The sequence below is a fragment of the Columba livia genome, chromosome 13 (assembly GCF_036013475.1).
Source record: "Columba livia isolate bColLiv1 breed racing homer chromosome 13, bColLiv1.pat.W.v2, whole genome shotgun sequence".
In the NCBI taxonomy this organism is placed as follows: domain Eukaryota; kingdom Metazoa; phylum Chordata; class Aves; order Columbiformes; family Columbidae; genus Columba; species Columba livia.
Window position 1 is genome coordinate 21075541 of NC_088614.1, and position 14216 is coordinate 21089756.

Consider the following 14216-nt stretch of genomic DNA (forward strand, 5'->3'; position numbering starts at 1 on the left):
GGACCGCCGCTTCGCCCCCTCGGGGCCGCCGGCCCCAGCACCGGGAATCGCCCCCCCGGGCCCGGGCGCGGCGCGACACCGCCTTCCCCGCATCGCTGCTGCCCAGCAAATGGCGGCGGGGGGGAGGGGGCCGGAGGCGGCCCGGGGCACGGCGGAGGGAAATTTCCGCCCCGAGGCGGCCCGGCAGCGCCAGCAAGGGAGGGCCGCGGGCGGAGGGGCCCGCCCCGCCCCGCTCCGCTCCCAGCGCGCCGCGGCTCCCGCCGGGCCGGCTCCTGTCACGATGACTGCGGGAGGAAGGCTTCCCCGCGCCGCCACGCCGCCTCCGGCCCCTCCTCCGCGCCCCCACTGCTGAGCGCGCCCGCCCGGCGGAGCGACCCCCGCGCCCGGTATCGCTGCGGGGCGGCCGCGGCCCGTCTACACGCCGGCTCCGGGGGCGGCGGCCGCCTCGCCGCCGCGGCGCTCGTAGGGGAATGGGTGGAGTTGAGGAGCGCGGTTTCCTGAAAGGAAGTGACCGCACGGGGCAGGAATGCGCCGCCGGCTCCGCGCCGCGTCCCGCCTGCCTCGCTGCGGTGCCGCGGGGAGCCCTCGCCGCCCCGCCAGCCATGCCGCACTTCACCGTGGTGCCGGTGGAGGACAAGCACCGCGCCGAGTACGACAGCGTTGAAGGACTCAGCTGGGTGGACTACCGGGAGCCGGCCGCGGCGCCCGCCGCTGCTGACGCCTACGACACCGTCAGCTCCGACGGTGAGCGGGGGCGGGGGGCGGCGGGCACGGCCGCTCTGGGGCGTCCCGGCGCGAGCCCGGCTGCCCCGCTCCCGTCCGCTACCGCCGGCCGCGGCAGACAAAGGCGCCGGTGCCGTAGCGGCTCTCGGGGGCGGCGGGGGGCGCCGCGCCCGGAGGAGGAGCCCCCGCGGGGTCTGCCGGGCCGGCGGCGGCTCCGCTGGTGCCAGGGCCGGGCGCGCTGCCGTGGCGAGGCCCGCGGGGAGCCGGGCCTGGGCATGAGCCTCGCCCCGGCTGGCGGTCTTGGCGGCTGGAGCCGGCTGGTGGCCGCGCAGCCCGCGGAGCTGCGGCGGGTGCCCTCGGGATGCGGGTGGCCCGGGTGTCCTCTCGCCCGGAGCGGCGGGGCGGACACTGGGGGATCCGCCCCGGGGGTTCGCTCCGCTCCGCAGCCGCTTGTCTATAATCCGGAGTGGAGCGGGGCTGGCGCGGGGCGACGGGTGTTATCGTTGCTCCCACAAACCGCCGTCTCCAGAGGTGATAAGAGTACGTGGGTGGAGATACGCTCGCATATTTTCAGTGCCTCGCTGCCAAAATAGACGGGTGATAAATTCAGTTAAATTAGCCGAACCTCAGGTGACTGCTCTTCTTGCTTATGTCATCTTAAAAAATGCGCCTGCCCAGCCATGTCTCTCTCTCAAACCGGGCCCTTGAATACTACAGCATGTGTATTGTGTCTGTGTGGCTTTCACAACTTCTCCTGCTAGGCAGAGCTGCTTTTTGTTAGCGGTTAATTTATTCCAGTTACTGAAGAGGATCACGTAAGTAGGAGGGGGTTTTGGGTGGCAAGAAGTACATTCTTTAATCATGCAGCTAATGGTAGTGCTTGGCCTGTCTTGGTGTTTTGCTGTGACTTTTAGGTATAAATCAATTTAAATGCAGTGAGTTTCTAGTGAGAAAATTAAGCACACTTAGATTTGAAGAGTGGAGTAGTTCTGGTAAAAGGGTGGTTTAGCTCTTTTTGGGATCTGTTTATTTTTTCTGCCTTGGTTATGTGTAGTTCCTTAACCTTTAGGAAGAGGATCTTCCGTGGGCTCAGCCGTGGATCTGACTTGCCCTCTGTGAATCATGTGTGACTGTAGGCAACAAAAGAAAAAGCAGTGAACACCCGACCTGTTCTTCCTTGCCTGTGCAGTCAAACTTTTCAACACGCACATTTTATTGGATGCGCAGTAATCCCGGAAGGGAGGCAGCGCTGCTCAGGCCTGGGCTTAAGGAAGAGAAAAGGGTTGGTTTGATGAGTGATACTCAACTGTCATGAGATCAAGGTCCAGTTTCTGCCTTGTCACCTGGTTCAATTCTGTGTGAACTGGTGCTTCCATCTCAAATATGTACCATTTATTTTTTTGTCTTTATTTGCATAGTTTTCAAAGGAATTTTAGATTTTTATATACCACTTAGCTTATATAGGTTTCACGTTCACTATGTCAGTTCTTCCCGGTTCTTGTGTGAAAGGTAGGTGCTTTTCCCAGCTTGTCTGTTATCACAGGCAATGTGAGGCTCTAGCCGGAAGGGCGGAGAAGGGCCATTTTTTAAAAAAGGTCTGTTTTATTCTCAGGTTATTTAACATATAGTTTACGTCTATGAAAGTAACAGGTGTTTTTCACCCATCTCAGCAGGTTGAGGTGGAGACCTCCCAGGGTGCTTTCTCCACTAGCTAGCTTCGGCCTTGGCTTGGTAAGTCTGACTTGGGGAAGCTGCTGCTGTGACAGATAAAGGAAGGTCGACTCATTGTGCCTGTCATTTGGATACGAGACTGCCTGTAGGATGTATGCAAACAGCGCTCCTCAAGATATTCAACTCCCTGTCGCAGTCCAGCTGATCTCTTATGTGCTGCTGTTCCAGCTGCAGCACAGAACCGTGCTGCTTGAAGTTAGCTGAGACTCTTTGTTACAAACCCGATAAATATCTAGTAACATCTCTATTAATATATGGTAGTTAGTTCTGTTTCTGTTTGAACTATAACTGCCTTCTATTTTTTAATTTACTCTCACAGTAATTAAGTCTTGTTTCATATCCTCAGGGTGTACATATAACGATATGCTGTCTTGCCTACCTGTACTGACAAGCGTGCTCTTCCCCACTAGGCTGTTCTGTCTCTCCCTAGGTTTCTGGGGTTTGTGGCTCTGTAGAGGGGTCTCCAGACTCGCTCGTGCTGTCCCTCTGGTTCTCGGTGCTTCCTTCTACGCCCTGTGCAGAGCGCGGTGCCGCCCGCGCCGGGGCGCGCCGCGGCTGTGCCGCGCTGGGCGTGGGGGCTCCCGCCGCGGACACAGCAGCTGGTTGGTGCTCACTGCAGCCTGCAGGTGGGAGCAAGAAGGGACCCCCAGAGCCTTCTGTGGCAGCTGGTCACGGGGCTCGTGGAAGGACTGGGTGGCCTTGCCTCCTTGTCAGTCTCTCGGGCTGTCGGTTACGATTCCGGCAGATTCTTGTTTCACCGTTTCTCTTGAGCTTAGTCATAGCCTTGGGTTTGTTTTGTTTTGTTTTGTTGTTTTTTTTCTGAGTTTTGCTTTATTTGGGACATCGAGTGATACGGTGTTGTCTCAATACTGCAGAAGTGACACAACACAATTTCTTGCAACCGTTCCTATAAGAAGATATTAGTGTGCAGTAATTTAGCCTTCCCAGATAGCTCCAGTGTTTGCTTGGGAATAAAATCAGCCTTTTTTTTTTTTCCTAAGCAAGTTCCATCAACTGCCACTTCTTGTAACAGATTTTGACATCTATTTAGAAAAAGAACTACAAAGAATTATCCTGTGATCCTATGATAAACACGTGAGCCCTACTTCATGGATCGCCAAGGGTGAGAAATGTGAATTTGGCATCTCTTCAGTCTTTGAAATAATGCCAGCATGTTAGGTTGGGTTCACAGGGTAAGAAGAGGGACAGGAGCGTCTGAATGGTGTTTAGAAAACCAGATAAGCTTTGCTTTAGTAGGAGTCTCAGCTCCGCAGCGGCCGCGCGCCCTGTGAACCGAAGCGCGGCCGCGTCACCTGGCCCGTGGGAAGTTGCCTTCCTGTGGCTTTTGCTGGTGGAAGTGAAACGCTGCTCAGGCTGGTGTCACCCGCCAGCTCTGGGCAGTTGCCGCCCTTGGGTTTTGCCAACGGATCGCTCTGGTTATGTTTCCGTTATCACGAGGCTTCCTGTCAGCACCAAGCTTTCTGGCCTGATGGAGGCCCCTTCCTGGTGCCCGCAGTCCGCATCAGTGTGCGCGCTGCCCTCGCGCGCGGACAGGTGACGCTGGCCGTGGCAATAACCTGGTTTTGAGACGATGCATAAAGAAAGTTCTGGTGTGACAGCAGTGCAGTTTTACTTTAAGCTTCTTCCTGGTTCACTGCTTTTGTAATATATGGTAACTTACTAGTAAAGGTTTTAAGTCTTTTGCAAGACTTGAAATAAAGCTCATACAAAATATGTTTGAAGATGCATTAAATGGGGTTGCACAAATAATTCAAAAGTTTCCTCTGAAAGGGCTTAATTCTTCCATGTAGGTGTTTTGGCCAAGTCCAGAGATAAGATAAAATTAGTCACGTAATGCTTTAGATACTGCAGCTAAACAGGAGCGACAGAAGCGCGTGTGCGGGTCCGTTTCAGGCTCGCGGCAGCGGGGCCGCAGGGTGTGCTTGCGTGACCTCTGTGGCGCGTGCACCTTCCGTGGTGCTTCAAAACTGCAGAAAGAAGTCGGGGAGGGGGCCTGGGAGGAGCTGGGGCAGCGGCTCGGAGTTGTGCGTGAGGAAATACGGCAGCCTGAGAACAGAAATACACTGAGGTGGCTGAACTGTCTTCTGGTGCTTTGAAAACGGTATGGGCACCGCATCTTCAGTTGAGCTGCAGTTTGATGAGCGAGGCTTTTTCTGTTCTGCTAAGCTTGGTATTTGTTTTCCCTCTCTGGAAAGTTTAATGTGTAAATTTGGAGCTAAATATGTCAATATTTGTTCCTGTTCCATAAAGGATACTTGTAGGTTACATAGCAGTGGTTATAATTTGAAATGCAGGTTCTGAAAGGGGTCTCAGCAACAGGGTCATCCTTGTGAAGTCTTGCGTTTATGTTTTCTCTGTGCGATCAGTGATTAGGACAGAACTGATCCAGCGCCAGCCTCCAGAATGCTTGTTTCAACAATACAGGTGCATAGATAAGTGGACTGTTGTTTCAGATAAGGAAATATAAGAGTGTGGTGTGTGAAAAATCAGAGTGCGGAAGTGCTTGTGACATGATTAGCTGTTTATAACACCTGGGTGGGTGAGGGAGATGGTATTACATGCTTGCTTTGACGCCTGTAAGTGAAGGAGTTTCTCTGAGAAGCTCATTTTGCTGGAGTCCATGGTGGAAACCTGAAGTTCCCTTTGGCGGCGCGCAGCTTCGTGGGGCTTCGTTCATCCACAAAAGCGCTTGTCTAGGGAGAGAGAAAAGTGCGTGTTACTGCATGAGCTGTTGCTCGACGTGGCCGGAGAGCGGCAGCTGTCCCGTGCGGGGGTCTGGGCGCCAGCTGCCGGCGGCCAGGAGAGCGAGCTGGACACAGAAAACACGGGCCTTTTTGTGAGTGCTCTGGTATTGCAGGTGTTTGGAAAAGCTCTGGGAAGGATCTTTGTGATAGGTCTAAGTAATTTGAAAGCAACTCCCATAACTGTATATGTGTGGTTCTGTATATCGCAAAAGACTAAGAGAAGATTTAAAAAAACCCCAATCCATGATCTGCTGGTCTTGCGGAGCTGCTGGCCGCTCGCGTTTCGGAGCGCGCCTGCGTTTGAGGGCGAAGCAATCGCGCCTGGAGGGACCGCGTTTGCCTGGGGCCTGCCTGAAACGCTCGCCCCTTGTGGCTTGCCGAGCGCCCGTTTGGAGCTTGAGTCCAGGCTGTTCGGGGAGTTCTTGTTTTAAAATGCTGGAGCTGTAGTATCTATTCAATCTCTGCACTTTTCTAAAGAAATTCAAATACATTTTGGGGTTTCTTGTGTTTGTCGTACATAACTCTCTCATGTATAAAATTGATCTGTGTGTGTTCTATGCAATTTCCTCTTGTAAATTTCTTCCTTAAAGAAAATAGTGGTTTTTCTTTCTTTACTCCACTGCAGCAAAATTAAAGAATACGCTTTTGCGTGCTCTTCAGTGTGAAGTTTAAACTTGGCTTTTGCTCTAAAGTTCTGCGTGGAATGGAGATGGAGGTACTCTGCAGCCTCGTGGCCTGGGAAGTGTAGCCAGACGCAATAGTTGGAGTTTGCTGCAGAACAACCACCAGCCTGCGGAGGGTGGGACTCGGTGGTCCCCGCCCCGTTGTAGGCGCCGTCCCGGGGCGGGGGACACCCGGCGCCAGGGCCGCGAGCAGCTGTGCTGCGGAGTTCCCTTTCCAAGACCAAGTCAAGATTTACACCGCTCCTTGACTGCGATGTAACAGATAATTTCATGTGTAGACCTATTTACGTTACATAAAAGTTGCTGTCATCACCGGTATGTGGGAGCAAGATTTGTTTCATCAAAGCATTTGTGTCTTCAACCTGGTGGTTCAAGGTTTTTCTTCAAATACTTGATCTGTGACCTGAGCTACAGAGAGAAAAGTGCACCATTTTAAGACCTGGTTTAAAGCCTCTTGGAATTACAGTGTAGGAACATTTCAGTTGTTCTCGGTAATGTTTACATTGGAAATCTTGAATCTTTTTATTCTCACAGATAAGAAAGTTTCAGTATTTTTTTGGTTTGATTTAGTAAAATCTCTTAAACAGATGCCTATTGAAAACTAATAATTAAGTGATGCCAAGTGATCCATTAGCAATGAGTAGTACTGTTGTTCTTCTTTCATTTGAGCTGCTTTGGATGATTTATTTCAGTGTACTTGGGTTTTTGTCGTGCACGGAGAACTGTGCATCTTTCACGGTGGCAGCTGTAGTGAGGGCTAAGCAAACATCGTGTTCTTTTTAAGCGAGCAAAATAAAGAAATATCACACACACAAAATACTAGTCTTTTACCAAAATCAAATATTTGACATACATTTAATATGTTTTGTCATTAAACGTAAAACGACTACATGACCAGGAAAAATACAGCTCTTACAATGCATGTCAGGTAAACTTCTCAGGATTTTTGGATGCGATAGCGTTTCTATACTGTTGTGTGTGGTCCCGGTCCCCTCTGCACAGCCATCCGCAGGTTGTGTTGTAAGCTGTGTGCCGCCTGTTAGTCCTGAGTGACTCTCCTTTTAAATGCTGTTTCCTGAGTCTCAAACTGTCATTTCTTAACCGTAAAAAGAAACTACTGTGTTAAAGAAGTAATGTTTGTTCCTAATAGGCCATGTAATAGGGTGTTGGGTTTAGTGGCAGGTTACTAGGTTTGTCCTGGAGAAGAAGGCTGTTTGCTTTCCAGCACTCTTAATTCCCGTCTGAGCAACAGAGGTGTAGGCTACAACAGTTCTGGGAATGCTTTTTATTTTTTTCCCAAAAATTTTTGCTGCTATTAAAGGTACTTGGTGGAATTTTTTCTTAATCATCTCTTGATCTTCATTCTGCTCTGTAGGACAGGGAGGTGGAGTTTGATGTGCAGAATAAAGCACTAATTACCCCAAAAGAGCTTTGACTCAATTAGCTTATGGAGGAATGGGGAAGGTTGGTAACCTGGCGGTTCCGCCGGGTCAGCCGTGCTTTGCTGGCTGGAGACAGCCCAAGGCTTGTTGGAAACGTAAATGAAACGGCGTTTTGCTGGGCGAGGGAGGAGATCGGTGCTGGTGGGGACGGGCGTCGTCCCCCCTCGTGTTGGTGATCACAGCGCTCTGACCGGGAAGCGAGCAGCTCATTTCCGTAGGGCTCAGCAGCATTGCCAGAGGTGTTCAGGTCCTGGGCTGGCCTCCTGTTCCCTGGAAGCTTATCCCGCGGGTCTGTACCCTGGAATCCGGAGGCTTCATTTGCCTCCTTCTGCCGGGTCCACCCGAGTGACCTGCGCTGTCCTGCAAGCCCAGCTCTTCCATTGATTGACACGTCCACAACATAATGAGGCTGCAGTCCATCGATGACTTTGCAAAGGAGAGCCAGGGCCGGGGGCTGCTGCTGGGAGCTTGCAGGGAGCTGGAGCCGAGGTTGCATAACAGGATCCTGGGAGAGGCGAGCTGACGCAGAGCTGGGCGTTCGGGCACAGCCATGCTGTACTATGTATAGGTTCAAGCTAATTATGCCAGAACAAAACTGTACCTGTTGTTTCTTTCCTACAGTCTAATTACCAACCTTCATTTTCTTCAACCAGTAGCCAGCAATTTCTTGTGTTTATGTGAGAGACTTGGAACATCATTTGGTCATTACTGCTGCCTCCGTAGGGCGGAGCAGGTCAGGCCATCCAAAACTTTTGTCTTTTACGTCCATGTTGAGGAAAAAAAACGATTTTTGTGCTGTGCCATTAGAAGCTGCCCGTTTGAGCGAGGGTAACTCCTAAGGAGGGCAAACTTGTTGGGACTTGCCCTTGCATACTTTAAATTGCTGATTACTGCAGTAAACCACATTTTTATGCCCTGGAGGATAGTTGTTTTTCATAGAATTATGTATAGCAACACTGATTCCTGTTATGACCCTGTCTGCGCTTGCAAGCTGAGCAGCCCGAGCTTTGTTACTTGTGCAGAGTCCACCTCTGGGTTTCCTGGCCGTGCCTTGGTCTGTGCCGTGTGTCGCACAGTGTGAAGTATCTTGTGCTATTTTGGAGGGCCCGTGAGCTCTCGTGAATGTGTGTTGGAATAGATGTGTGTGACGAGCACTGTGGTGTGGTGGTTAACAAGTGCCCGGCTGAGCGCTCTCCGCCCTCTGAAGGGTTCGGAGCGATGCGGTGACTTGGTGCTTGGAGACGCCTCGCGCTGGCGTGTGCTGTCTCTGAGCGCAGTGCCAGGGCCGCGCTGGCCGGCCGGCGGTGGCGCTTCCCGCGGCAGGCCCGCGTCCGCTCTTCGCCGCGGAGCACACACAGCTCAGCTCTGGTGGTTTTGTCTTTTTTTTCCTTAGCTAAAAAGAAATCTTTCACGCATTTTGTTTTCATATGGAACAACGTACTTCTCAAATGTAAGAAAAATGTGATATTCAGCACTTTCTATATGAGTTAAACATTCAGAGCTTCACAATAAGCTGTAACTGATTACAGATGTCTTTGTGCTGTCTTCCATTAATGGATAGTAGATATGTTAATGTACATTTACATGGTATGTAAGGCAGAGAATGTACATACATTGAAATTTTCAGAGTCATTAAACCTACATTTTCTGTATGTCTAAAGATCCTTAGCACCCTGGCTCGTTTCTCCTCTGTCTCCGCGTGTTTCCTGCGGGAAGTTCTTTGAGCCGGTGGCAATGTGAACGTCACGGTCCCTGTCCCGCTCCGCGGTCCGTGTCTGCGTGGCTGTTTCCCTGCACAGGCTGCGCAGGAGAAGGGAGCAGACGTGTCTGAAGCTGCGGTGCGCGTTGCGGGGTTTTCTCTTTCTCACCGTGCGGCTGTGGTCAGTTGAACAGCTATAGGGCTGAAAGCAATTTTCCCTATTGGGTATCGGAGAGAAAGGTGAATTGAATATTGCATGGAACGTGCATGCTGGTCTCCCAGACCCACGTTGCTGTCTCTCAGAGACAGTGGGAACGTTTTACAGCAAGTTAAGAGGCTTTTCCTGAGGCAGGGAAATGCTGGAGTGCTGCTTCTCCCTGTATTTTGATACAGGGTGTGCTGTATCTGAGGTGCCTTTGTGCGTGTGAAGGGATGGAGTTTCAGGGAGGAAAGTCAGGAGAAGTGATTTGGAGTTGTTCCACATGAAAGAACCTCTGAAGTGGATTACAGTGAAGTACAAAGGTTGTTTTTATAGTGTTTTTTTTCAGATGGCAGTGACAAGTTACATTATGAAAGGTCCTAAGTGATGCGAGTTCCTAAATTCAATTTCTCAACGGTGACTGGGCGTCTTTAATTGCACTGGCGTTGGTGATTGCCCCTGCTGTGCAGTGTGGGTAGGGCTGGGTGCTGGTATCCAGAGGGTCTCCTTGAGGATGAGCAGGATGGAAGGCATTCTGGTATCATCAACTGCTTAGAATCACGAAGTCAGTATTTACTTGTGTATCTTATAGAAACCTTGATTCTGTCACGCTGATGTGCGCTTTTTTTTTTGTGATCTTGCGTATTATTTGTCCATTAATGCGTAATAATATTAAAAGGTATTGAAGATGGAAAGAAATGCATCACTGTTTTCACTTGAAAGCTGAAGTGCCTGGAGGGCTCACGTCACAGAGCTATACTTTTCACGGCATTAGTAGGTTCAAAACGCTGTCACTTCCACACTCCGAGCAGTAGATTTGCGGCACACGCTTTTCTGAACAAGTGTGCAAATAGGTGGCAGCGTGCCTCTGACCGGTGACTGCCTTCGCGTGCCACAGGCAGCGTGTGCAGTAAGATCCTGACGTTTGTGTATTTTCTCAGTGTTGAAAGGATTATAATTCCAGGATTAAATCAGTGTCAGTTCAGCTTCCTGTAAGAAACCCTTTTGCCTCCTGAAGATCGGTCTCATTGAACGCTGCAGCAGAACAAAGTTCTTTTGGGAATACGATATTATTAAACTCACGCGATCCTCAGGACTTCACAGAGAAGGCATTTACTAAAGCATGTGCTACAAACAGAGAGAAGAATAATGGTAAACCAAATTACTGAAAATGGCAGAGAGTTATTGCTTAAGGGTAAGTACTTCATGTTGATATTAATACCTACAAAGGATTATAGTGTTCTTATAGTATCAGTCTGTCTTAACTGAGGAATAGATTGTTGTGCTTTCTGGAGCGCAGGATTATTGAATTGCTAAGTCCTTTGGTTTGTGTAGAATCCGTCAGCGTGGCTGGTAAAGCTGCTCCCTAGCGTGCGGTGAGGGCCTGACGGTGGCTTCGCACGTTTATGGAAGACCTGCGCTCCCTTGTACACCTAGTTCTGTGCTCTGCTGCCCGGTTACTGCCTGGGAAAGCTTTGGCTGTTTCTTTCACGCAGAACACAAACACGGAGTCTTTAGAACTCTGCTCTGTTGCAGAAAAACTAACATGTTATCAACAATACAGCTTTTAAATTTACTTTTTAGTGAAATTGTGCTTTGTTGATGTCACTTTTGTGAAAAGAAGCTGCAGCTGGTTATAAATATGTTCTGCTATCTGCGATGTAGTGCTTACAGAAGTTTAGGAAGCACACAGTTACTCGTTGGGTATTCAGTAAACTCAAAACTTTAATGGCAGTGTCAGTTTAGCAGTGAACAATGTTATGTACTAGTCTTAGGATGGTGAACACATTATGTTCTTAAAATACTCGTGAATGTCAGTATTTGCCGTTTAAGCTGCAGTTCCTGGTGGCGCGTGTCTGGGTCCGGCGTGCGAGGGTTCGGTGCGCACTGGCAGTTTGAGCCTGCGTTCAGGGGACGGGGACTCTGCTGCCCGAAGGCGCTCTCGCTGCAGACGTGTTCTGTGCCGCTGCTCGTTGCTCTGCTGCAGCCGTCTCGTTGCACAGGCTGTTGTGCGGCGCGGCTCTGGCTGTCACAGAACAGCGGTCAGCCGGGGTGCGCCGCGGGAGCCGTGTCCGCCCTCAGCGCGCGGCCGCGGGGGCCGGCGGTAGCGGATCCACCGAGTTATCCCTCACCGGTGCCAGTGAGTTTTATCTAACCGGGGCAATGCTATTTATTTCCTGTTTCTCTTCTTCCTGGTGTAAATATTGTAGTCCTAATTTAAAAACCAACCAAACAAAAAACCCACCACCACCAAAAATACCGGAAGTACACCACCTCCAAGCCCAAGAACTTAAAGAAGCTTTCCAAAAATTTCGAGAACTGCTTTTTCTGAGCTTGGAACGTCACTGTCAATCTTTTGCTACTGCAAAATAATGAAGTTCTCGTTTTTAGCTTTGAAAAATCTGAAAGTTAAATTTTAAGTCATGGCTTTCTACTTCTTGCGTGGAAAAAAGTGCTTTGGATAATATTGGCTACTCTGTAGTTGGAGTGAAAACAAGTCTTCCTCGTGGTCAGATTTGTGATGCCAGCTGCCCGCTCTGCTGCCATTCATGAGGTTGTGATCAGAACTTTAATGCTGGAAACGCTTCGTGTTTCTGGCTGGTGGTGTCCGCGAGGAAACAAACATTCAAATGGGCTGTCTTTCTAAATTACTGTTATTTTTAAATAAGATTTCTACTTTGGACTGTTGCCAGTGTTGAATTAGGATTTTTGCTAAGCAGTTGGAAGTGAGTAATTTAAGAAAAGCAGCAATATCTGATTTCTGTTTATGAAATTTATAGATAACCATCTCTGCAAAAATATAATTGTAAGTTGAATAATTTGTTATGGTCTTCTGAATGAACCAAGAAAGGGGTTTCATAACAGTTTTGAGAGTGAATAGGAGTTTGGTTTAGTCCAGCCATATGTGAGGAACCGCATAAATAAAATACATAAGCAGATGTAGAATGTATTTGAAATCAAATTGTCATCTATGTGTTTCTTAGGTTATCTTAGTATCACAGGGTCTTGATGTAGTTTAGCAATACTCTTGAATGCTTTGGTGCCAAAATGTGGACGTATCAAGGTTCCTGATCTGGCAGGGGCGCTGGCTCGGGGCTGTCTGCTCCGCAGCGCGTCCATCGAGGTTCCTGATCTGGCGGGGGCGCTGGCTCGGGGCTGTCTGCTCCGCAGTGCGTCCATCGAGGTTCCTGATCTGGCAGGGGCGCTGGTTCGGGGCTGTCTCCGCGCGCTCGGTTCCGCAGCGCGTCCCCGCGGGGCGGTGAGCGGGGCGGGCGCTCTCCGCGTGTGGCGCGGCCTCCTGTGGCAACCGGGGTTTATCTCGTGGCACAAGCGCTTGGGCAGGTAGTATCACTGGTAACATCTGGAAAGTGCTTTCTCAAGAACTGTGTTAAAACAGTTTCTTTTGCAGGAACAAGCAAACCGAAGCCCTGAAGCATAATAAAAATTGTCACAGACAGCTTTTTATAGTAAAACTTTGTCCTTAAGGCTGTGAACAAATGTCTTAAAAAATAACGTTGTGACTAATAAAATGACCTCATTATGCAAGGAAGAAATATTCAGCCCGAACGTAATTTCTGTTTGCAGCAATCCCATTGTTCCTCTAACTTTGTTTTCTTCAGTGTATTAGCTTGCCTCTGGGCCTTATGGGAACAGTAAGTGTAGCCAACCTATTTTGGTTTTGTGGTCAAAATGCTGGCTTAATTACCAGTTGTGTAGAAATTTGCAGAAGATCTTGACACATGAAATTCTGGAAAAGCATGAATAAATTGGAACAGACCCGCCTTGCTTTCTGAAGCAGGATAGATTTTGCATACGTTAAAGAACCACTTCATTGGTGGGTGGTTTGAGTTGGGCTCTGCTCAGAGGCGACGTGCAGCACACCAGGAGCGTGCCCGGGGGCGGCGCTTCAGGGACCGTAACTGCGCCGTCTCCTGCTGGGGAAAAAGCAGCCCTACGCGATTAATCGAGTATAGCTGCCTGCTGTTTCCATAGCTGAAATTAGCTTAAAGGAATTCCACACCAACTGCTTGGATATCAACTCTAATTTCTAATCTTAAATTACAGTGATTTTTAAATGGAATATTAAAAATAAGAAGGGTTGATTTTTTTAATTAAAAAGAAAGCGTAGCTTATGTTCCCTGTGCATGTCCCTGGCTGTCACAGGCTTTGTGGCCAGGCCTGCGGAGTGGTGTCTGAACGACAGAAGTCAGCTGCTCTGCAGCCTGTTTCGTTACTTCGGCTGCGGTGTGCGCAGAGGAGTCTGTACACGCACAGTGCAGCTACAGGTGAGATACTAGCTCTCACGCTCCTAGAAATGAGGTTACGTTGAGGGGAGGAGTGCTGGGCTTTCCTTGGAGCTAGTTTTCTAGTGAACATCTGCTGTTTGTCAGTTGTAAAGAGGTGAATAAACCAACAGGTTCCCTCCTCTGTGGAGCGCGGCGCTCAGCAGCAGTCCCGCAGTTCTGGGGCAGACTCCGCGCTCCGCCCAGGAGGCGCCTCTGCCTGCTTTGCTTCAACTGCCCGGAGATGTGCCTGTAAAAGCCAAGTGCCATAGGCTGCTGATCACTGTACAGCCTTCTTGGGATATGTTTTTAAGTTTTAGGCCTTACTGCAGCTAAATTAGCATTACTATATTTTCAGTGCTGCTGTTCTCTGCACTGGCTAGACTAAAGCTCATCAGACCATGTCCCTGTGTGCCTCCAGCTTGCCGTAACTTGTCAGGTATTATAAATAGAGCCTCCATAGGAATTAGATGAGTGTGTCTCTGAGTTAGTCACGCCTGAATGGAGTGATCTGAAGGTGCTTTAAAATGTATTCATTTCCAGTTATTTAGCTGAACATGATGGAGTAGGGGAGTGGTAGTTTTCTTTAGGGGTGTTCAGAAACTGACAAGAGAGGAGAATAAAACCTCAACAGGTTGAGTCATGCAGCCACGTCTGCCACCTTCTCCAAGGGCTGGTTCTTTTAGCAGTT

General features: G+C 49.7%; 1 protein-coding gene across 11 annotated transcripts in view; it reads left to right on the plus strand.

Annotated features, from left to right (window-relative positions):
* Positions 1-232: 232 nt before the first annotated feature.
* Positions 233-14216, plus strand: part of SLC12A4 (solute carrier family 12 member 4) — a 47779-nt gene continuing 33795 nt past the window's right edge. For 3 of the 11 annotated variants that reach the window (XR_010465832.1, XR_010465833.1, XM_065028484.1), the window contains exon 1: positions 233-744. Coding sequence is in view for 3 of the 11 variants with exons in the window: in XM_065028484.1 (XP_064884556.1) it covers positions 471-744 (274 nt within the window). In the remaining 8 variants the exon portion in view is untranslated. Of the gene's footprint in view, positions 745-776; positions 1539-2393; positions 2455-4525; positions 10438-14216 lie in introns of those variants that run through there. The other 8 variants (XR_010465834.1, XR_010465835.1, XM_065028485.1 and 5 more) reach the window with 6 other exon arrangements.